At 32.8% G+C, this 22,800-nt stretch overlaps 2 protein-coding genes, 2 long non-coding RNA genes and 3 other non-coding genes across 8 annotated transcripts; 2 read left to right on the top strand and 5 right to left on the bottom strand.

The window, feature by feature from the left end:
• Positions 1-661: 661 nt before the first annotated feature.
• On the bottom strand, positions 662-747 carry LOC147946779 (small nucleolar RNA Z159/U59). The gene has a single exon (XR_015595708.1). It is a non-coding gene; the product is annotated as a small nucleolar RNA Z159/U59 (small nucleolar RNA).
• A 78-nt stretch (positions 748-825) lies between these two features.
• LOC147946778 (small nucleolar RNA Z159/U59) lies at positions 826-912 on the bottom strand. The gene has a single exon (XR_015595709.1). It is a non-coding gene; the product is annotated as a small nucleolar RNA Z159/U59 (small nucleolar RNA).
• Positions 913-1,719: 807 nt separating this feature from the next.
• Positions 1,720-3,506, bottom strand: LOC147946777 (uncharacterized). The gene is made up of 3 exons (XR_015591531.1): positions 3,216-3,506; positions 2,535-2,600; positions 1,720-1,987 (listed from the first exon to the last, which is right to left on the bottom strand). It is a non-coding gene; the product is annotated as an uncharacterized LOC147946777 (long non-coding RNA).
• A 1,957-nt stretch (positions 3,507-5,463) lies between these two features.
• Positions 5,464-7,655, top strand: LOC104778890 (putative caffeoyl-CoA O-methyltransferase At1g67980). 2 transcript variants are annotated; one of them, XM_087502909.1, is made up of 5 exons: positions 5,464-5,604; positions 5,778-5,863; positions 6,625-6,760; positions 6,864-6,992; positions 7,119-7,628. In XM_087502909.1, the coding sequence occupies exons 1-5, from the start codon at positions 5,548-5,550 to the stop codon at positions 7,407-7,409; spliced, it is 699 nt and encodes a 232-aa protein (XP_087359035.1). In that variant the 5' UTR covers positions 5,464-5,547; the 3' UTR covers positions 7,410-7,628. The 2 variants fall into 2 exon arrangements, with proteins under 2 accessions (XP_087359035.1, XP_087359031.1); XM_087502905.1 differs by lacking the exon at positions 5,464-5,604 and having other exon boundaries at positions 5,793-5,863; positions 6,577-6,760; positions 7,119-7,655.
• Positions 7,656-7,692: 37 nt separating this feature from the next.
• Positions 7,693-7,780, bottom strand: LOC147946776 (small nucleolar RNA Z159/U59). Its single transcript, XR_015595710.1, has one exon. It is a non-coding gene; the product is annotated as a small nucleolar RNA Z159/U59 (small nucleolar RNA).
• Positions 7,781-9,187: 1,407 nt separating this feature from the next.
• Positions 9,188-10,247, top strand: LOC147946775 (uncharacterized). Its single transcript, XR_015591529.1, has 3 exons — positions 9,188-9,324; positions 9,529-9,614; positions 10,014-10,247. It is a non-coding gene; the product is annotated as an uncharacterized LOC147946775 (long non-coding RNA).
• A 5,250-nt stretch (positions 10,248-15,497) lies between these two features.
• Positions 15,498-19,563, bottom strand: LOC104776731 (microtubule-associated protein 70-2). Its single transcript, XM_010500841.3, has 11 exons — positions 19,014-19,563; positions 18,830-18,915; positions 18,263-18,328; positions 17,997-18,167; positions 17,728-17,898; positions 17,489-17,644; positions 17,237-17,383; positions 17,050-17,121; positions 16,418-16,966; positions 16,150-16,337; positions 15,498-16,055 (listed from the first exon to the last, which is right to left on the bottom strand). Exons 1-11 carry the CDS (start codon positions 19,282-19,284, stop codon positions 16,013-16,015), a joined length of 1,920 nt encoding a protein of 639 aa, XP_010499143.1. The 5' UTR covers positions 19,285-19,563; the 3' UTR covers positions 15,498-16,012.
• Between the last annotated feature and the right edge of the window lie 3,237 nt (positions 19,564-22,800).

Genomic DNA, 22,800 nt, shown 5'->3' with positions numbered 1-22,800 from the left:
CTTTAAATTTACAGTGGTAAACTTTTTCTATTCCTTCATAAACGTTGTGAAATTTAGATTTCTAACAACTTCGACGTAAGCAAGAGTTGACTTCAGTAAAAAAGTATGATCACAGTTTTGAAATATGCCGACTTGTTTCAGGTTTGTGAATTTCGTCCTTCTTCAGACATGTGTCATCAGTTTGCTAAGGGTCAAGATAAAATCAATAAGGGTCATTAAGATTACAAAAAAATACAAAATTTCACTTTTGCTAAATCACATAATTTTTTCATCTTGTCCACTACAAACCCATTGAGGGTTTTAGGTTCCATGGTTCAGGAATTTTTTACTTTAGATTTCAATCCAATGTTGTCAAATTAGATTAGAATGAAATCAAACAATTGTTCCTGGTTGATAAATATGGGATACTCAGTTACTTTTTAATGATAATATCAAATTAGTCTTCAAATAATGTGACAAAACGGTTCTGTTACATTCATCAAGTTGATCTCTCGGCAAAGTAAAAGCCAGAAATTTTAATCCACAAAATCCACCAGATTTTTTTTTTTAATTTCTTAAGATCGAGCGAGCCTGTTGTAAGAAGAGACTCAGATCCAAAACTCTAAAAACAAATCAATGGTGATCGATAGAATAAAAATAATCACGTTAATAAAATAAATTAACTCCTTCAGTTCAGGTCTCCAATTTATTTCAGCACATTGAAATCTCAGGAGAACGAAAGTTTTAAGTTTTGACATCATCAGAGTTCGTTTTTTCTTTAACCCACAAAAACCAAAACAGCTCGATTTTGATTTTACAAAAAAAAAAAAAAAGAAGAAATAGCCTCGATGCTCAGTTCAGGTCTCCATAATTTCTCCGCATGATTTTAAATCTCGGAAGAACGAAAGTTATGATTTGATCATCATCGCATCCAAAAGGCAATTCAATTTTCTAAAATCTTAAAAACTAAACGTTTGGGGAAAAAAAAAAAGAAAAAAAAACGAAGGCTAAAACAAATAAAACTGAGTGATTTTGATAAGGTTACGATCTCATTCACTACGCTATTTATATGGCTGGCTACATTAGAAGAGGGAGGCTGAGGAGTCCTGGGTGACTAAAAAACCCTAGCTCTCTCTCTCTCGCTCTTTGAGTACATAATGGGCCTTTGTTATTGGATCTTTCTTAACCAGCCCATGATGTTTTTTTAGTATATATTTTTTTAATAAAGTTAATCTCAATACTATTATTAAATATATACTATTATTAAAAGAGAAGTACAAAATTGAAAATTGCACAAAATTTCCAAAATTGCCACTCAATTAAGCATGAAGGAAAATGTTTATTGAAATCAAGAGGGGTAAAATTGGAATTAGAAAACTTAATTAAATAATGCGATCCAATGAGAGAAGGATCCCCGTGTTTTCCAAAAACCCGACCCTCACTGATCTGGATGTTCATGTTGGGCCTCGGTCCATTCAAAATCTAAAATTGGGTAAGTGTAAGCAAATAAGATTTAAAAATTAAAACAATCTTTAACGATAAAATCTAAAATTGGGTAAGTGTAAGCAAATAAGATTTAAAAATTAAAACAATCTTTAACGATACTTTCGACATCTTTCATGATTTTATTAAAACAATTTAGATTGAAGGCATTTATTGGTTCAACAATTTTAGGAAACAAATAATATGAGAAGATTACGGAGGAAGTTTCATTTATTTTCTAACTTTGCACCCAATCTAAAAATTTTATATTTTATTAAAGCAATAAATATTAAATGGTAGCATTTATTCTGATTTGCAAGATTTTCTCGATTTTAAGATTTTCTGCTCATCAAGATTTTCTCGAGTACTACAAATCCAACCCTAATCATCTACGACATGAATAGGTATAAATAGTCTATCAACAGACCCCAAAAAAAAAACAGCACACCACAAAGCTTCTTCAAATTTCGAATGATGCATTTGTTTCAGTCTTTACAAAATCATGGTGAGTCTATGTTGAAAGATCCTGCATTCATGGAGGCATACACAAGAAAGATCATTGAGTTTTTTTTTATAATAATTAATTGTATTTAAAATAAATGATAGTGAACTAATCTATGCTTTTTATGTAGTGGGGAGAGAAACAAAATGTGTATTAATAAACGACAGTTAGGGTTAGGATAGTTCAAATGTGAAAATGATTGCTTTTAGATTTCTTGAAAATACAATATTATACGGGTTATTAAGATTTTTAATCATCATCTTGAGATGTATTTTTTTTTTTAATTTACAGGTTAAAGAATATAACTTTTCTGAAAACAAAACAAAGTTTTGAGTATAAGACAATCTGACTCTCCCTGGGATCTGAGAATAGTAGCATATATTAAGGGCATAAGCTATATGATACGTGAGTAAAATATTAATCTTTTTTACTAACACAACTAATAACAATATATATCTGTCATTATAATCGTCGAACAGGTGGTCGGCATGCGGTACAAAATTTCGACCAATCCGCTAAATTTACAAGTCTAATATAATAGTTTCTATAGATATTTATCATCGGTACTAACCTTTATCATGAATGTCTGTATAACAAATGTCTTTTTTATTTTTGTCTAATCAACATATAGTTTCACCTGCGTTCATAGATTATCAAATCACAAAGATGGATAAATATTTTTAAATAAGGAGACAAAATGAATTATCAACACACATAAAAAAAAAACGATTCTTATATCAAGTTAAGAACCATTGCTTTAAGCCATCTAATTTGTAAACGTTTTGCAGCCTTTCCAAAATATGCTCATATTGATCCATCCATAAAAATAATGACAAGTTTGATCTTAATTTATATGGTATGACCCTTTCATAATTCACTTAGACTAATAAACTATATACTTAAGCTTTCCGAAGACGTTTGATTGAAAAATGGGTTTTAGTTTTTAACACATGTTTCAACATTTGACCTTCAGTTATAGGCTATAGCTTATTGCTACGCTTATAGCTGAGACACATGATCCATATAATTCATTTTAGTTGTCTGTTCAATAGCTTAAAAAATACAAAAAACACTCCAATTTATATAGATCTATGAATTTTCCATTCTTATTCAAAGTCCAAATATTGTGAAGCCTAGCTCGAGAATGTTGTCAATTTGAATCAGAAATAACAAAAACGAAGAGATTATTCAATTGGAAAACGAAATTCAAAAATAACAAAAGTTTAGATATGAAATAGATTAGCGAACATACATGGAATTGTTAAACGGTCGATCCGACAAAAATTGGTGTAAAGAGGAACATCATCACCGGTGATCGGAACCGTCAGAGAATATCGGAGAAGAAGAAGACCATAAGAAGCAACTTCATTGCCGGCGATATCGTATCTCCAATTGGTTACCGTTAAAACATAATTAGAACATATGAAATTGCCGGTGACTGACGGATGCGAGTACACTACATATTCTCAATGGTTTCATAGGATGTTTTTGACGGGTTAAAGGAAATTTGTTGCAAGAAGGGGATAGCATGAACTAAAAAACCAAACCTAAAGTTATTAAGTTATTTCATATTTATAGATTTGTAATCATAGTTTGATAAACTCACAAAAAAATCATTGTACGAAGAGAAAATTATAGTGCAATATTTTGCATATATATATATATATATATATAAAGAATATGAAAACAAAAACAAAAATGTGGACTAATCAAAATTCCCACAAACAAAAACCAAAACTACTAATTCACTTTTGTAAGCAATAAATTTTAAATTAATAATAGTAAATTTGATAATATGTCAAATCAAAATTTTTATAACAAACTAACACTAAAAAATATTAAAACACAATAAAAATAAAAATTATCCCGCGGTGTACTGCGGTTCAAACCTAGTTGTAATTTTTTTACTTGAAATTTCTATTTTTTTGAAACTACTAATAATTTTGACTTCGATGATAAATTCGATGTGAAACATAGTCCACAAATTTGAGTTAGGTTTCTTTGTACTACGTTTTCCTTTACTTCCCATTGATAGCAACTTATCAGTATAGCAAGTGGGTGTAGCCGTTCAAACCAACCCAAGCATGTTTACAAGATTGTTTGATCAGTTTTATGCAACAACATCATCACACATAGTGTAATTAATTTGCCTCTAAACAGTTCATAATCTACTTAGCTTACTTACAAAACGACAACTAATGTATTTATTTTGTTCACTCACCTGCGAAATCCACAAGAATATTATTTTTTTTGTTCAATAAAATTAACCTCACTTTTTTTGTTTCTAAAACTAAAATGGAAGACAAAAGTCACCGGTTATAATCGCAATTTCGTCCTCTCCATGATTCGCTTATCGATCCCTTCCACTCGACTATATATTGACTCAATTAACTCAATCCACGATTTTATCCCGATTTCATCTTTATCTTGTCATCAAAATTGTGACTTCGTGATTTTCTACCAGATTGCTTACGCCGATATTCACCCTTTGCAAAAACGTCTATAAATGGCTGATATAGTGACATTTGAACAGAACGAGTCGTGTAGGGGTCGGTCCTATTATAGTAATACCCCTTTTAGGTTCTTTTTTTTTTTGTTGAAGATGGATAATTGTGTTTCTTCCCATCGTACACGTAGCAACTTACCATTGACAAGTCTATTTATTAGCTCCTTTATTAATATTTTTGCTCTTTTCTATTCAACGCTAACACTGACGCTCCACCTCCACAGCCGTTGGATCACATCCCCACGAGTCTGCTTATACTGTTTATACAGAATATTGTTATCTACTGATCAATCTTCTAGATCCGTTACTTGTCTCCTAACTAAAAAAGTTTTTGCTATGTTTCTTACTACGAATAGTGTCTTAAAATATAGAGCTTGAAATTGTGGACAAAAACAAAATATAGAGCTTCAGATTCTTCTTCTTCTTCTTCTTTTTTTCCTTTACCTTCCTAACCTCATGAAACATAAGTACAAGTGATTTTTTTTTTCGGTTTTTAATGTTAAACTATATACCAAAAGAAAAAATGGTTTCAATTACAAAAGAGCTCTTAACCAAACACACTAGATGGAACAGACAAGAAATTGAGCATTTCCAACTTTAAAGTGAGTAAGAAATACAGCCAAAGTAGAAATCAAGTAATTAAAGACATTGAGATATTCGGGTGATTTAATTTTGTGGAATAGAGATGAGAGTGTAAGTGGAGGATTACGCGAGAGACCTGTGTTATTTGGTAAGATAACTAAATGAGGAACGTGAACAATAAAGTTCTTACCATCAAAGTTGTTGGTATAAACTAAACGTCAATAGCTCAATTGGTAAAGGTTTTCAAACAAAGCCTAGTAGTTCTCGGTTCGTACTGTGACGTTTGGGAGATAATCCGGGGATTTTTAATTATTCAAAAAAAAAAAAGGGCTGTTGGTATTTATTAGCCCAGTAAGTTTGTCTACTTTTAAGTCTCTTTAAATTGAGTACCAGAGCTCTGGAAGTTGAAGGCATCGAGAGAGAGAGAGAGAGAGAGAGAGAGAGAGAGAGAGAGAGAGAGAGAGAGAGAGAGAGAGAGAGAGAGAGAGAGAGCTCTATGGAGAAACAACAGATTGCGCCCACCGGGATTCTCAAGAGCGAGGCTCTCAAAAAGGTTTCTTAGCTAGCTAGTCACTTTAGAAAAAAAAAATAGTTTTCACTACTTCTTATTGTTTAGTTTTGTTCGATGAGATCAAGCTTTATCGTTTAATGATTAAAGATTTTCCGTGAATGCTAAATCCGAACCAATACTTAGATTATATACGGAATACGGTTGTGGTTGTGCAGTACATCTACGAAACGGCAGCGTATCCAAGAGAGCATGAACAGCTCAAGAACTTACGAGAAGCTACAGTCCACAAGTATGGATATATGTAAGTCTGGCTGCAACCTCTATTGTCCATATATATTTCTATAACCATTAGCTGACGTCCTCACGACTTGCGCTAATGTTTTGCAAGAGTATATGTACGATATCATACTCTTAAGTCTTAAACTTTCGAACACTTGCATGTTTCATATATAACATTCCATCCTAAACGTGAATGTACTACGTACGTACCTCCACAGTGCCACACCTAAAGTAAATTTGATTTGTTTTGGAGTTTAACTTTTTATAACTAAACATTTTCAACTTTGGCCAAGAAGTAGTTTCTTTTTTATAATTGATTTGTTTGTACTTTATCAACTTTTTTAAGTAAAACGTTTTTTCCAACTATCAAAAAAAAAAAAAAAAAACAATTGAGACTTTTGTCTGCTAGATTGCTAAGATCAATTCCAGTGGGAAGTTCTTAATGAGTTTGTGACTATCAAAATACATATTGAGAAAAATGAAAAAAATGGAAGAGGGAAATAAGAGACGTCTCTAAAATTTCTCATGTTAAAACCTCTAAAAAAAAGTCTCTAAGACACACTACACTAGTCTCTATGTGAGTGTGGTTTAATCCTCTTGTTTTAACCAAAAAAAAATAATTTAATTATATTAAAATATTAAGATTTTATTCTTTAGAAACACAAAATGAGAGTCTCACCATTGGTGCTGCTCTAAGACAGATTAAAAAACAATCAACCAATTCATGGATTTTAGGTAATAAAAAAAGGTTTTGACGTTTATATGCGCAAGTGCCTGATGGAGGGAGGTACCCGTTGATGAGGGGCATTTCCTATCAATGCTTATAAAGATAATGAATGCCAAGAAGACACTAGAGCTCGGTGTTTTCACGGGTTACTCACTGCTCACGATAGCCCTTGCATTGCCTGAGGATGGGCATGTATGTATAGTCTTCCTTGATTAATTTCCTCGAAATCAAATAAGCGAAAAAAAATAATAAGAGCTAATTAACATCAGTATCAATTTACTCTTTGGATATACAGGTTACTGGTATAGACATTGATAAAGATGCTTACGAGATGGGTCTAGAGTTCATCAAGAACGCAGGTGTTGATCACAAGGTCACTTTCATCCAATCTGATGGTGTTCAGGCCTTAGACAAGATGTTAAGCGTACGTGATCTTTTACATCATCAATCATGTTTCTAGAATGAATATACTTCCGTACGCACTTCCCTGATTATTTATTTTTCCTTTTATGTATGTATGTACGTATACGTATGATGATGGAACCATCAGGAGAATCCACAACCGGAGTTTGATTTCGCATTTGTTGATGCTGATAAACAAAACTATGGCAACATGCACGAGAGACTAATGAAGCTGGTGAAGGTTGGTGGAATTATAGCGTTTGATAACACATTGTGGTTTGGGTTCGTCGCAGAGGAAAAGGAAAGCGTGCCAGAGCACATGAGGGAGAACAGAGAAACCCTAATAGACTTGAACAAGCGGCTTGCTGCTGATCCTTGCATTGAGCTCGCTCAAGTCTCCATTGGTGATGGTGTCACTCTCTGCAGGCGCCTTGTATGATTACGATCGATCGAGTCATTAAAAATACTGTGACAAGACTAAATCACAGTCCATCCATGATCCATCTCTATCTTTTTATCTATAGCAATATTTTCTTGTTCCAATAAATGTTTAAAATCATCTCCGGTTTGTTTATCCGGTTAAGCTCTATTTTGGTCATGGTGTTGGACCACACAAACATTATGTAATATTCGTCAATTCCACGAAATTAATCAGCAACTTATGAGTAACTAAAAAAAAGAAAAAGGACGAAAACAAATATAATTAAGAAGAAATTGCCTCTCGAAGCTCAGTTCAGGTCTCCATAATTTCTCCGCATGATTTAAAATCTCGGAAGAATCGAAAGTTATGATTTGATCATCATCGCTGGCAATTTCTTAATTAATCCCAACCAAAAAAAAAAAGAATCACTACGTGTGAAAAAAAAAATCAATACTACAACTAAAAGACCGACTAAAACTATGTGATTGATAGGTTACAATTTCATGACTATGCTATTTATATGGCTACACACACTGGAGGAGAGGGTGGCTGAGTCGTTCTGACTAAAACCCTAGCTCTATCATTCCGTTATCTGGACTTATTATAATAGGCATTTTTGTTAATGGATTTCTCTAAATTAGTTCATGGGATTTCTTAGAATAATATGGAGTTAGAGTGACAAGTGGCTCTCGCTTTTGATCCCCGTATCGAGCTCTCTCAAGTCTCCATTGTCACTCTCTGCATACGACGCCTTGTATGAAGAAGAGACTCATCAAAATACTAAATGTTCTCACCAGTTTGTTATGGCTTTGTGATTTTAACAGGAGTACATATTTTGTATCTCTTCTTCGACTTTTACTTATGTCATTGTCCCTAAAGAGATACTGAGATTCAAGATTTTGATCATGCTATGAGAAAATTAAACTATTGACGTGGGAATATTTTATTAGTCATATGAGCTCAATCATATGCTTTTTACTGTTTCCATGCTTTGGTTTTTTTTTCCCACAGTTTTCACATTTCTTCGTGGAAGTCGGGTGGTAAAACACAAACATTATAGATCCTCCAATATTGCCTTTTTTCTCTATTCAACAGTGCTATACAGCTATTTACGCTTCACAGCCGTTGAATCACAGTGATAGTTAATGGCTACCCAATCATCTATATCTGCTATTTTTCACCTAACAAAAGCAATATTTTGATACTCTTTATTTGTTTTTTTTATATAATGTCTTAAAAGTGTACTACATGAACTATTCTTCTGTTTTTATAATTAAGTAATTTTTTGGTGATATAATAATGATGTACAATTTGGAGCAAACGATTCGCTTTAATTATAAAAAGTTTGATTCTCGTTCATTATTAAGTAATTAAATACCTTTTTCCGCGAAACAATACTCCGTTTGTATAAGAAAATATATAGTTGATGAGTTTGAATGGGGGATACATAAATAATAAACGTAAGCCAACGAAAGCATTATAACTCTCGACCGGCAATAAGAAATAACAGTAGCTAGTGTGCGATGATAAAGATCATCAAGATAAATTAGCTAGCGATTTATAAGAGATGACAATATATGTGTTGTCTAAAAATGTTTTATATGATTAATGATACTGTAGCAGCTTGAATAGTAAGCTGGAATTAAAAATCGAATATATAGGTCACACAAACACGTTTTAAATTAAAGTTAATATACAGTTGTCGAACTGTTGATAATTACTAGGCCACTAACTTTAATGATTGTCTAAAGAGTAAAAGAGAGATATATAAGATGGTCATGACTCATGTGCGTGTTAAAAAGCATTTCTTAAGGCATCTCGAGGAGAGAGAGAGAGAGAGAGAGAGAGAGAGAGAGAGAGAGAGAGAGAGAGAGCTATGGAGGAGAAGCTGCTTCCGCCCAAAGGGATTCTCAAGAGCGAGGCTCTCAAAAAGGTCTTTTAGTCACTTTCTATATATTTTCTCCCTACTTGTTTTCTTTTTTGTTCGGATCCCACCCACAGTCTTGTTTGATCTGCAAAATTAAAGTTTACTAAGTTTTGTCCGATGAGAAGAAGCTTAATTATCGTTTAACGATTAATATTTTCCGTGAATGCTAAATCCAAACCAATACATATTTTATATTTATACGTGAGACAGTATATATTTGAAACGACGGCTTATCCAAGAGAGCATGAACAACTCAAGAAATTACGAGAAGCTACGGTACACAAGTATGGCAATTTGTAAGTCTGGCTTCTACCTCTATAATCATAAGTTGGCTTGAGCTGATATTTTGCAAGAGTTTTATACGATCATACTCTTAAAACTTTCGTACAATGATTGCAAGTTGTATAACGTTAGATTCTATAAACATAAAACATGTATGTACCTTGTATTTCCACTTGCATAAATAAATTGGTTTTCTTATTGTTTTTTAACTTTTTAAAAGTAAAACATTTTCAAAATTTCACTAGATTTACTAGCTTAGTGGTAGAAGTTGTTGTGTCCCCAAACGGCAGTTTCATTGCTAAAGCCGAAGAATGATAGAATATTAATATTAATCGATTATATTAATCGAATCATTTATTAGAATTATTATACTAATAATTACTATTGAAAATATTGATTTTTTGTATGCATAGAAGCGAGATGGAGGTACCGGTTGACGAGGGGCATTTCCTATCGATGCTTCTAAAGATAATGAACGCCAAAAAGACGATAGAGCTTGGTGTTTTCACGGGTTATTCGTTGCTCACGACGGCTCTTGCGTTGCCTCATGATGGACATGTATGTACCCAGCAGTATCTGTTATTATCCAAACGATACAGTATTTGGTTAATTAAAAAAGAAAAACATAATTGAAATAATTTTAAATATTTAGTTCAGTGTACGAGACGAAGAAAAAAAAATCAAAGCGTGAAGTTCATCATCTTCCTTCACCAAAAAAAACTGGATTAACAAATTCCGGTGAAACGAAACTGTGTTTAGCACTCTGACAACTATAGTTTTTGATTAGAATTCCGACGAGAAGTAGAAGAAGAGAAAATTTCAGATTGGGTGAGTAAAACTCAAAAAAATTTCCAAACACTTTAAAAACTCAAAAATTTTAGTTCTTGAATTTAAAAATGCTAATATAAGCTAGATTTACAAGATTTAGGTGTAAAAAATATTAAAATGTAAAGGAAAATAAGACTTATGAGAAACTGTGAACAATGGCTGCAATATTAAGGTTGCAGAGGATACACATGTTGAAGATGACTGCAAAAATACATACACCATACTCCATACCATAGAACAAATCATAAGCCTTATTTTTCCTTAGTGTACGTATGTACTTAGAATATTACGTACATTATTGATCACTTATTGACGTACACATTAAATAAAAGAACTTTACGTACATTACTGAGTACATACACTAATAAATTATTATTGTATACGTACATGAACATACATGATTATGTTAATCTGAAACTATTTTTAAGAAGATGATTCAAAATAAAAAAGAATATTAAATTAAAGTGAAAATGTAGTATAATAAAAAATTATAATACACAGTAAAAATTATAATAATAAAAGTTAAAAAGAGATAAGGTTAATATATATATACTAGCAATCGACCCGCGCTACGCGCGGTAGTTAGATTAAAGTGTATTCCGAGTTTTGTTGTGTATTTTTTGGTTTTTGTAAATTCATCTTTACATTTGTTTTCGTATTTAATTTTGGTTGCTTATGTTGTTTTGTTGGATATTTTAATAAAAATATGTTTTGCAGTAAGTATAATTTAGTTTGCTGTTTTTAAAGGAAAAATTGAGATCATCTTGTGTGTTTATAATGCTTTTTAAAAAAAATTATTATTAGAAGTTAACATTGTTTAGTTGAAGTTGTTGTTTTGCTGTAGTTGTTAGATGACATTAATTTATTATTATTTTTTATTTTGTGGTTGGATTGTTATTTAATATTTTCATATGTATTTTGTAAACTGTTGGAGTAATTTTTTTTGTCAATGTTTTAGTGTTTGGAATGAAAAGATTGTGGATTTTATTAAGAAAAATAAATAAAATCAATAACTTACATTCCTCTTTTCTAGGCTATTTTTGTTTGTTTCATTTGGGTCCAATTTCTCTGTAAGGCTTATAATATGTAGGTTTATTGGGCCATTATTTATATGTTATTGAGTTGAAATTAATTTGTTCTTTTTCAAAATCTGATGTCCTCGTGAACGGATAGGAGAAGAGCAATTTTCCGATCTAGAGGTTTGTTTGAAGATTGAACTTATGTCTTTGATGCTCTTAATCGTTTTTTCAGTCATTCTTATCGTAATCGTTATCCCCTGTTGATTTTGTTAAACGTGAATGTCAATTGGGTTGCAAATTTGTTTATATGAAAATATGTTGGCTTCTTTAGGTTTCCTAATTAAGTTGTGAGTTGTTTTGTGTTCTTGGTTGTAATTTTTTTTCCCCTTTGTCCTGTGAATGGTTTTTTCGATTCGATGTGAGTTGTGTTTTGGGGAAAATTAATTTTCTTGTTTATCTTGCTGTAATTTTATAAAGTCCGGGTTGGTTTTTGTTTTCTCGGTTGTTTTTTTTATATAATTTTGTGTTACGGTTATCTGATTGTGACATTCATATATCTGAATCATTTTAGTTTATTAAATGTGTGTTCATCTCTTTGCTTCTTTGTCTTTGGTGATGGATTTGTGAAGTGCTGCCAAATAATTTTAATTGATTTCTAGTTGTGTTTCCTTGATTCTTTGAAAGTGTTGCTTGGATTGTCTTGTTTTGATATTTTGAAATTTTAAATTATGATCAGTTTAATAGAAAATTTTAACTATATTATTACCACTAATGAAAAATTATAGTGTTGTTTTCTTATTTTAAAATTTAATTTATTTTACATAATTATTTTTTATTTAAATTTTCGATTTATTATATTTAACAAAAAAACATGCACTAAATGTATATTTTAGATTTATTTTAAAACAAAAAAATTGAATTCATAGGATTTAAAAATAGTGATGGGTCTAGAGACTTTGAATGAAATAGTGTTGGACCTAGAGATTTTGGATGAAAATTAGTTGATCAGTTTGTCATTTGTATGATTGTTTAAAATACTTATTAAAATCTGTGAAGCCCACAAAATTAAAGAAGAAGTGGCTGACGTGACAGCACCAGGAGTGAGAAAAGCTAACTTTATATATATAGATATATTTCTTTTAATTTTATGTTACCATACAAAAAATACTAAGAAAAGAAATAAAGAAATACTTATAGTATTTTTTGTTGATAAAAGAAATGTGAATAAAATTAGAGTGAGATGATTACTTAATCAAATTTTATCGCATAAACTTTTATAAAAAATATATACACATATAGTTATACTTATATCTCCTAATGATCAATATTAATTATATGTTATATCTTCTTTATGTAAATAACAATAACAAAAACAAGTACTCTAAGTTAGTTTATTTACAAACTGTAAAATTGCAATTTTGTATGTATGGCAATTGAGAAATTTGGTAAAAGAATCTATTTGTTTCATTGTTATTGTGTACATAGATTATAATATATTCGATGCAATGTACATTGATTTGTTTTATTGTTGTTGTGTATATAGATTATAATATATTTGATGCAATGTACATTGATTTGTACATTGAGGAAGGAGCAACACCTCACCACCAGCGGAGCTTCCCCCTCCTCCTCCATGCCACATCATCACCATTCTTCTTCTCAATTTATTGGACGTTTCCACATAAACCATGTGATGGAGCATGAAAGGGAGAGCTCAGGAACTCAAAAAAAAAAAAGAATGGAGCCTTAAAGATCATATATGTTTTTTGAATGTTTTTTTTATAATTCTGAATGCTCGGAATATTTGTATTATTTATGAATAATTATAATTCTGAATGTTATATATAATCAACAATATAATTATGTTTCCAATAACATTGTATATGTACATACACAACATTAATGACTTGTGTATGTACACAGTTGCAAAGAACCGTACATCAAAACATAGTACTAGCAAAACACATCGTATATTGGTTCGTTGACACATCGTACTATGTGACTAATTTTTACTGTAACAAACAGATTTTATTCCATTTAGTCACAAAAATGAGAACAATCCTAACTGACTTAACTAAAGACTTCATTTAGTTTGTTTGCTTCAAGGGTTTAGTTGTCCAAAATTATGAAGGTGGCTAACAGATGAAAAACACTTTTCACTTTGACCTAAAGTGAATAAAAAACTCACTCCATGACTACTGCATATAATTTACCCTTAAATTAATAGGTTGAATGATCATTCAACCAATTTTTTACCATTTGAGATAAATAAGTTGGAAAACTTATTCAACTCATTCAACCAAAAAAGCTGCAGAAATGAACAAATTATAAAAGAAATTTGTTCAACTCTTTCATCTCCTATTTAGTGGATGAATGAGTTGAATGTTATTCAACCAATTTTATTCAGCTCATTCATCCCTAATGCAACCGTTTCCACCCATAAGTTATAATTGAATTCGTACGTATTCCTGCTTTGATTTCATGATTTGCATATAGCGTAGGCTTTTTTTGTTTCACATAATCAAATTGTCTGTCTTAACAAAGTAATATTTTACATTTCCGCACAGTGGCGGGTCTACGTTGAGAGTAGGTTGGGCACATGTCTTACACTGTTTATTAAATGTTCTGTTGTAGTTGTTAATATAATTATCTACTGGATCATTTGGTTATGTATTCCTCTGCATATTTTTGCTGGTGGGATGTTCGATCCCTCCATTTATTGTTGTTTTACTTTTTTGTATTATAATTTTTGGTCACATATTTATTAATTATTAGATATCTGCCTCATACTAATAATTCTCCTGGATCCGCCCCTGTTTCCGCGTCGAAATTGGTTTACAAACACTAAACTTCTATACTCCATTATTGCTATGAATTATATATTGGTCTCTTCAACAGTTTCATTGACCACCCCACAGGCATTGGTTCACAATCCTCATCTTGTCTACTTTATAAAATTTGTTATCGTCGTGGTTGAAACTGACCACCAAATCAAACATGTTTCCTTTTTTCTAGATTTGCTAGTTTTCTTCTAACGAAAAGAAAAGAAAAAGAATGCTATTTTTGATACTTATTATTTCTTACTAGTGAGATGTCTTAAGAGAAAGAGATGCATGTTGATAAATGATAATATTAGTTTTGACGTTGATTTTTCGAAAATTGTCGAGATCGTTAAACTGTCGCAATGTATACGGAAAACAAAGAAGAAAAAGACAAAGAGACAAGTTTTCGATTTCATTAATCATATCATATCAAATGAATACCACCAACATTTTATTTTTACAAATTAAAAAAAAAAAAATCTCACAGCCGTATATAATTCCTAAAAATCAATATACGAATATTATTAAAATAAGAATACAAACAAAAAAATATTTCGTTACATCAGAATCAGTTCTTGACTTCTTTCCAACGACGAAAAAAAAGTTGAGCCTCAAATATAGTATTTCGTTGTAGCCTAGGCTAATTCGTTTTAATCTTCGACGATGAAGATGAAGAACCTAAACCACTCATAGGTAGGCCAGTGGTAGGATGGATTTCGGGTTGAGGGTGAGATTCCCAATACTCCCGGGTTTGAATTCCCACGGCTGCAAACACTTTAAGTGGCCACCACAGAAAAATTTAACATTGGGCTATGCAGCCTCCAGGAACTACTCTTGCCGCCTTCGGGACGCACGCCAAGCCTTTGGGCTAGTGGACTAGTCAGGGCCCACTGGGCTTTGGATACCTGAATTAAAAAAAAAAAAAAAAAAAAAAAAAAAAAAAAAAAAAAAAAAAAGAAGAAGAAGAAAGAAGAAGATGAAGAACCTCCAAATCCATTTTTAAATGATCAGAAAATGATCCTCCAAATTCATTTTTAAATGATCAGAAAATGATCTATAACTGTAAAACCATATAACTAATTCTGCAGCATGTGTAACGGCTTCACCTACTATATATATTTTCCACTTTTGTTTTGCATCCAATAATGTCATGCAACGTATTCAAAGGGAATCCATTTTATCTTTGTATACCAACAAAAGAGATACTAGTTAGTTAGGCTTCAAGATCTGAATATAAAAATCATATATCATATATCAGCAAACCCAAAATACAAACGAATAAATCACACAAAGAGTGCAATAGAGTAACAAACAAATAAGGAATCAGAGGTACACAAACACTTAAGAGAAGCCACATACCACCAAAGCTCTCTCTAACCCTATACACCCAAACACACTAACTTCCGATTTTCGAAAAAAGGAGAGACGAAAATGTTAGCCAAAATGTCACATCTTACTCTCTCGCTCTCTTCCTCGGCTTTTCTTCTCCTTCCTCTAACCCCCACTTTAACACCAACTCTATGTCACAAACTCTCACTCTCTCTTTTCTTATCTTTTTTACTAGGTTATAGGGTTGAGGATGGGAATATCAGCATGCTAAGTTATATATGGTAATACAACCAATCACATGAGGTAAAAAGAGAAAAAAAAAAGAAGTAAAAGCATAATATATAAGGTTAAAACAGCTTAATAACAAGAGCCTAGTAGGACATTCTTTTACTTGTTATTTTCTGGATTCTCCCCTCACTGGGTACTTTTCGTTAACCCTCCACTTCGTCCAGCAGCTCTGCGCAAATCCAAACATCAAATTTTGTTTGAATACCATATTATGAACTAAAACTCTGGGAATTATATAGCTAGAGATAGATATAATATATTACCTTCCAGCAAGAATCTGCGCGGTGTTGGATGGGGTCTTAATATTGGAAAACCTTTTGGCTCTGGTGTCCTGATCTTTCTCCACACGCATTGCAGCTACTTCTTTCTCCATCGCAGATACTTCCCTTCTCATCTTCTTCGCTTCAACCTCCATTGCCTTTGTTAATGTTTCCACCTTCTTTGCTAGCATCTACAAATCCCTCAAACCATTACAACAAGCAAGATTTTCTTTAAACAGATTGATATGGCATAAAGACATAGAATTGTTACCTCGATAGCATCATCTTTGTCTTTGAGGCTTTGATCCTTTTCATGAGAAGCTTTCCTCAAAGAGACAACTTCTTTCTGTAGTAAGTCATACAAGACACCTGGGACACTGTCCTCAGTTGCTGCTGCTGCAGGCTCTTCACTTTGTGGCTTCTCCTCTGAATTTTCTTTCCACCCATTACCTGACTCTGCTTCCTTAGAGTTAGAGTCATCAGTAGCCTTGTTGAAGGAATAATTTCCAGGTCCATTTACAAGTGCTTTGCCCCTATCCAAGGATCGTGTGCCTCCATCAAACGACTTAGATGTTCCTTTAGCATTCTTCAACACCGAAGTTGAGTTAATAGACAAGGAATGCCTCATCTGAGAAGATGGAGTTTTCTTTAACAAAGCACCGTTTGATGGAAACTTTTGTAAGTTTTCAGCTCCACCAAGCGACTGCCTGCGAGAAGGTCCATTACTCATGCTTCTTGCCTCGGGTGTATTTCTGGTGCTGCTGTTTGTAGTTCCTCGAAGTGTCTCCTCAAGCACTCTAAGCCGGAGCTGAAACTTTTCCTGGTAATTGCAAAAACAACAATTTCACTTCCTTGTTCTGTGAATAACCTGAGAGAAGCTAGCTAATGGATAAGATCGATTACTTTTAACTGTGCTTCAGATTTAGCAGCTCGATCTGTTATGGCAAGCTTATCACGAAGTTGCTGCATTTCTCCCTGCAAAAAATTAAGAATCTAGAAGTGAGAATATAGATATGGATGGGCCTTGCTCACTGTAAATAATTTTGCATCCTAAGATTCTAGGAGAGGGGCCATCATATCAAAGGTAAACCTGTAGAAACCTTCGTTCTTCAAGCCATTGCTTCACAGGCATCACTTTATCATTACCATCTTTCCACTCATTTGCTACCACCGTGGCAACTCTGTTTGCTGTGACCTTCGCACGTGCAAGCTCCCGGTCAAGAGTTTTCCGTTCTTCCTGAAAGACAAAGCAAGAATAATTCCTTCATCAGTATTCAGTACCCAATCGTTGTGACAAGAAACTAGAGACTCTATGAATCTTGTGTGAAGTGTGTTTAGTTACATTCATCTCTTGAAATTTCCGCTGGTAATCCCTCACGGCGTTTGCAGCAGCACCACCTGCAAGAACAGCCTCTTCCAGTTCTCGTACTGTCTGAGTGAGCTTTTCCACTTCAGCTACCTTCTGCCTGTGCATTCTGTCTAGAATTTTGTTTTCTTCCTAAACCATAAAACAAATTTAATCCGATTGTTGGCAACGGCATGCTATGGCATATACATAGATTAAGATGGTAACTACAGAACCTGACAGATTTCTATTTGTTTCATTAACTCCTGGTTCTTGTTTTGAAGATCATCAACCATGGCGGCTTTTGCCATGGCAGCTTCAACGGTCCTCTCAGCTTCAAGTAAGGCAGCTTCCTTTGACTTAGTCAGACGGTCCAAAGCCCTGTTGTCTTCTTGAAGCTTTCCAATCTATGCAGATATACAATGACCTCATAAGTATTCAATATTCCATATGGAAGTAGACAGTATCAAACCAGCAATTAGACTTAAAATGACGATGCAAATACCTCTGATCGCGCAAGCTTAAGCTCAGCTTCTAATGGAGCAAGGATGGCTTCAATTGGAGGCATGTCATCATCCTTTTGAGCAGCATGGACTCTTCTCAAGGTGGCTTCAGCAGCAAACTGAGCAGCCATTGATGCTTTCTTTTCCTCATTGATTTTCTTGATTTCTAGATTCTGCAACACGGTTGATATCAAATGTCTCCATTATTAGCATAAGAACTGTAAGACGAACATAAAAATCGAACCAAGGAAGGATCATCGAACAATACTTTGCTTTGGAGAATGGATTCAGTCAACTTGAGCTTCTCATCCAATTTAGTAAGCTCCTCCGTAAGCTAATATTACAAACAAAAACATAAGAGGGAGGAAATGTCAATCCACAGGAAGCATGTAAACTCACTTGCAACTACATTAGACCTAAAAGTCATGTGGACAAGATAAAACTTAAAAGTCAAGATCAAGCACATGGTGTAATAATCGATCAAAACTAACCACATTGCCCAAATACCACAATGAGATAAATGCACCTGAACCAATCATGATACAAATAATTTCTTCAACTAACAAAGAAACTTACATAAACTTGTGATGAAATAAATCTGACCACAAAACTCACAGATGTGGATTGAACCAAAAATAGAGAGATTAAATAATCTTCCCTGAAGAATTTGCTAAAATGAGTGAAATTTATCAACCCATTATTAACTGGTTGAACCAAAATGAAGTGAATTTACCAAAACATCGAGACATGATTGATTAAACTTCCCTTAACAATTTGCTAAAATGTGAAAAAAAAATCTTCAGACAAGAAAAAGGAAAATATTCAGACACAAAACCTCTTCAACAGCTTTCTCTCTTTGTCTCTCAGACAACCTAAGAGCTTTGATCTCAGCGTGTGCTTCTCCCAACTCCCGATCCTTATCTGTTTCTCATAAACCCAAAAAAAAAAACAAAATTAGAAATCGAATCGACACAAAAACAAAAAAAAAAAATCAAGTAGATCGAGCAGCATTATCGAACCTCTAACATCATTCTCTAGTCGATTAAGCTCCACTTTAACTGGATCCGAGCCATGAAGCAAAGTAATAAACTCATTATCAGCCGCAGCGTCGAAGCTCGGCCTAATTGGTCTCCGCTTCGACGAGCTGCTTTTACCTCCGCCTCCGCTGCTCTCTTTGTAAGACGCCGACACCGTCAGTGAAGGATACGTCGCATTCGAAACCGGAGGTTGTGTAGAATGATGCTCAGTAACCGTCGCCGATACATCTCCGTCACCGGAAACATCCGACATCTCAGATCTGATGCTTTAGATAAACCACACACGAACACTTGCAAAATCCCAAATGCGATTGAGATTGTTTGAGAAAGAACTCTCAAGTGAGAGAGAGAGAGAGAGAGATTATATAAATGCTGTTACAGTTGTTTTCTCTCTCTCTCTCTCTCTCTTGGTCTAATAGATTTGACAAGACAGCGAGAGAGAGGGATGACGCAAGATTTGTAATTAATTAAACCATGATCTCCTTCTTTAAACTCTTTAAACATGTTACCTTTTTCTGATTAGTCAATAACTAATTTAGTAGTCACTAATCAGATTAGAGAATTTATTAGTAGTATTAGTTTAGTCCTATGTTTTCTACTATTTTTCTTTAGTAGCTTACAGTGGAAATTGTTTGCCTGATCTATTGTTTAGCTTTATTAAATAAATAAATAAGTTAATTCTTAGTGTGTAAACTGTATTATAAAAAAAAATTAATACAAAGTAGTAATAAGAAATAAATCTGAGTTTTGTGTAGCAGAAAATTTTGTATTGACTATTTATGAAGTATTTGATGTCAATCACTTTGTATTTGTACATTCTCTTTGGAGAAAATTATTCATATATAGCCATATAGGCAACTTATATTTCTAAGATGGTTAGATACTTAGATGTGTTTAACTTTTGATAATTCATAATTGCTTATTATTGATAAATTATGTGAATTTTTTTGACTATTTATTATGTATTTGGTGTCAATCACTTTGTCTTTGTACATTCTCTTTGGAGAAAATAATTCATATATAACCGTATAGGCAATTTATATTCCTGATATGGTTAGGTACTTTAGATGTGTTTAACTTTTGATAATTCATAATTGGTTATTATGGATAAAATATTTGAATTTTTTTTTTGACTATTTATTAAGTATTTGATGTCAATCACTTTGTCTTTTGTACATTCTCTTTGGAGAAAATAATTCATATATAGCCATATAGGCCATTTATATTTCTAATATGGTTAGATACTTAGATGTGTTTAACTTTTGATAATTCATAATTGGTTATTATGGATAAAATATGTTGACTTGGTCCAAAATGTTCAATTGTCTGGTTATTAGTAAGAGAAAAAGGTGTAATTAGTAATTAGTGAAGAAGATTAGGATTTAGATGCTTTGCGCATGAAAAGAGGGAAAATGTTCGATGTCCCAAATATCTGTTGTGTGCCTTTTTCTCTTTTCGAGGGATAATGCTTCTTCTCTTTTTTCTCAAGTAAGGTTGGTTTGGTTCTAACTTCTAAACCCTTTTTGTAAAAAAACTAATGGACATCGATAAGAAAAGTATATGAATTTTTAACACCCTATCCCTACTCATATTTTGGAATCCTATTCTTAAAAGATCACTTAAGATTAATATTAGCGTTAAGTTTGGAATAAAGAGCTATATGTATGACTTATTTTCATAAACATATTTTGTGTTTCAAACATACAATTTTTAAGTTCCTTAACAAAATAAATTGTTTTAAGTAATTGTAGTATAGTGGTGAATTGCAATGTGGATTGAATTTGAGTATTTTAGTTCGATTTTTTTTTCCTCTTTTTATTCTTTATCATACCATTTCTGATGTTGTATTGTATGAGTCTTGCATAAATAAAAACAGGGGGGGTTGTTATTTTGTTAAATCAAAATGGTTTTCTTAATAAATATACAAATATATAAAAACAGGATAATGTCTGAAACTTTTTCTTCAATTTTACAGAAAAAAAAAAGTAAAATAAAACTTTTGTCGTCCTTTTCCCCAGATAGAAGAAGTATACGTTAAGCAGCTTATACAATTTGATATTCCTCAGTCGGAAATTCTGCAATCTTACTTAACCGATAATTTTATTTAATTAGTATTCCGTACTCTCTCACATGCTTGGCATTACAACGAGACATGTCGATCAACTATATAGATCTATTAATATTATATATATATATATATATGGGTTTTACAATCCAAGGTAACGGACATAACGATCAGACTAATTATACGCGAGAAGCCTTGTTTTGTTATAAAGTATAATCACAATTTTGTGTACGTAATAATATGTAACTGGACACAATATACACAGATTAAATTTTTTTTAAAAAGAATACTTATAGCATCGTTACATATACTGATGATATACATAACCAAACGTGTGAATTTTTATGGCGTACGTGTGTAGTAGCTAAAATAACTAGCTGCACAGCCTGCACTGCACCGAACACATTATGACTCAAATACTGACATGTAGACTACTTTAGTACCATATGTTTTGGAAGGCTAAACTCGAGAGAGGTACACTTTCTTATGAATACAACATTTTAGGCATCATTTAGCTTAGGGAGAGAATGGGATGAACTCCATTACTCAAAATGAGAACTATTCTCTTACGTTTTAGAGACAGAAAATATTATAACACACTAAACTTAGTATAAACTAATCTTTTTAGTGTGATGGGTACGATTGCTAAATAGATGTCATGCATAATTTAGTGGTGGATTACGTACTTAGTTTTTGTATACCGCAGATTCGTTACTGTTTCTTGTAACCATTATTTTGTAGGTACGCAAACTATTTGTTAGATAGTAGTTAACAGATAAAAGCGGTCCATGTTTTACCGCGACGTCGTCACCAAATGATTTGAAAGGAAAGAATAAAATAAAGATGAAAAAGGGGGAAAAGGGGGGAAGCAAAGGGAAGAAAGCTGCGTGCACCCATGTGCCACTTCTTTGCTATGCCTTGAAGAATCAAACAATGAGTGGAGGCAGTCTTGTGAGACTTTGATCCTAATACCACTCACTCCTTAATATATGCCCATCATATTATAGATTTACTTTTGGTATATACTTTCTTAACTTTTGTTTTTAATATGTTTGTAACCTAATTTAGGAAAATCGGTAATTTCATATCCCAAGAGTATGTTCAATTCCTACGTGATGTTTAAACCTGTGTAAATCCATACATTAAGTTAAATAAAATTTAAATTCACAACCCCAACTCTTCAAACTGTGCTAATACATACCTAAGTCGTAACGGTGTTAAGAAATTGTTAACGGTATCTAACGTGGACGCCACATATGAATGACGTCGTTTAGAAAAACCAAAAAAAACTTCTTTTGGTCAAAACGATGTCGCTTCCTTCCTTCTTCTTCTTCTTTGTTCTTCTTCTTCCTTTTTTCGCTCGCTCGCTCCGAAAGCTCCTCCTCTGTTGCTTCAATTCCGATTAAAACCCCAAAGAAACGTCAAATCCGAGAAAAAGATTAGTGACAGTATGAACTTAGGGGTTTTATTTACCATTGCAAATCCAAGAGGAGGAGACATCGGTGATGGAGATATCAAAACAAGAGTGATGCCAAGAGCCTTTGACGAAAATTGGATCAGCGCCGGAGATTTCAAGGCGGAGAAGACAGTGCCGCTTCCGAGTTCAAAGTCACCAACGACGATTTCGGGAGTCAACTCCGACGATAATGATCTTAGGAAAAATTTAATAATTTCTCATTCACGCATAAAATTGGATTTGCAAAA

This window comes from Camelina sativa, chromosome 3, assembly GCF_030686135.1.
Source record: "Camelina sativa cultivar CO46 ecotype springtype chromosome 3, ASM3068613v1".
Classification (NCBI taxonomy): domain Eukaryota; kingdom Viridiplantae; phylum Streptophyta; class Magnoliopsida; order Brassicales; family Brassicaceae; genus Camelina; species Camelina sativa.
Note: the sequence above shows the minus strand (reverse complement) of the source record. Positions and strands in the feature narration are given on the sequence as shown.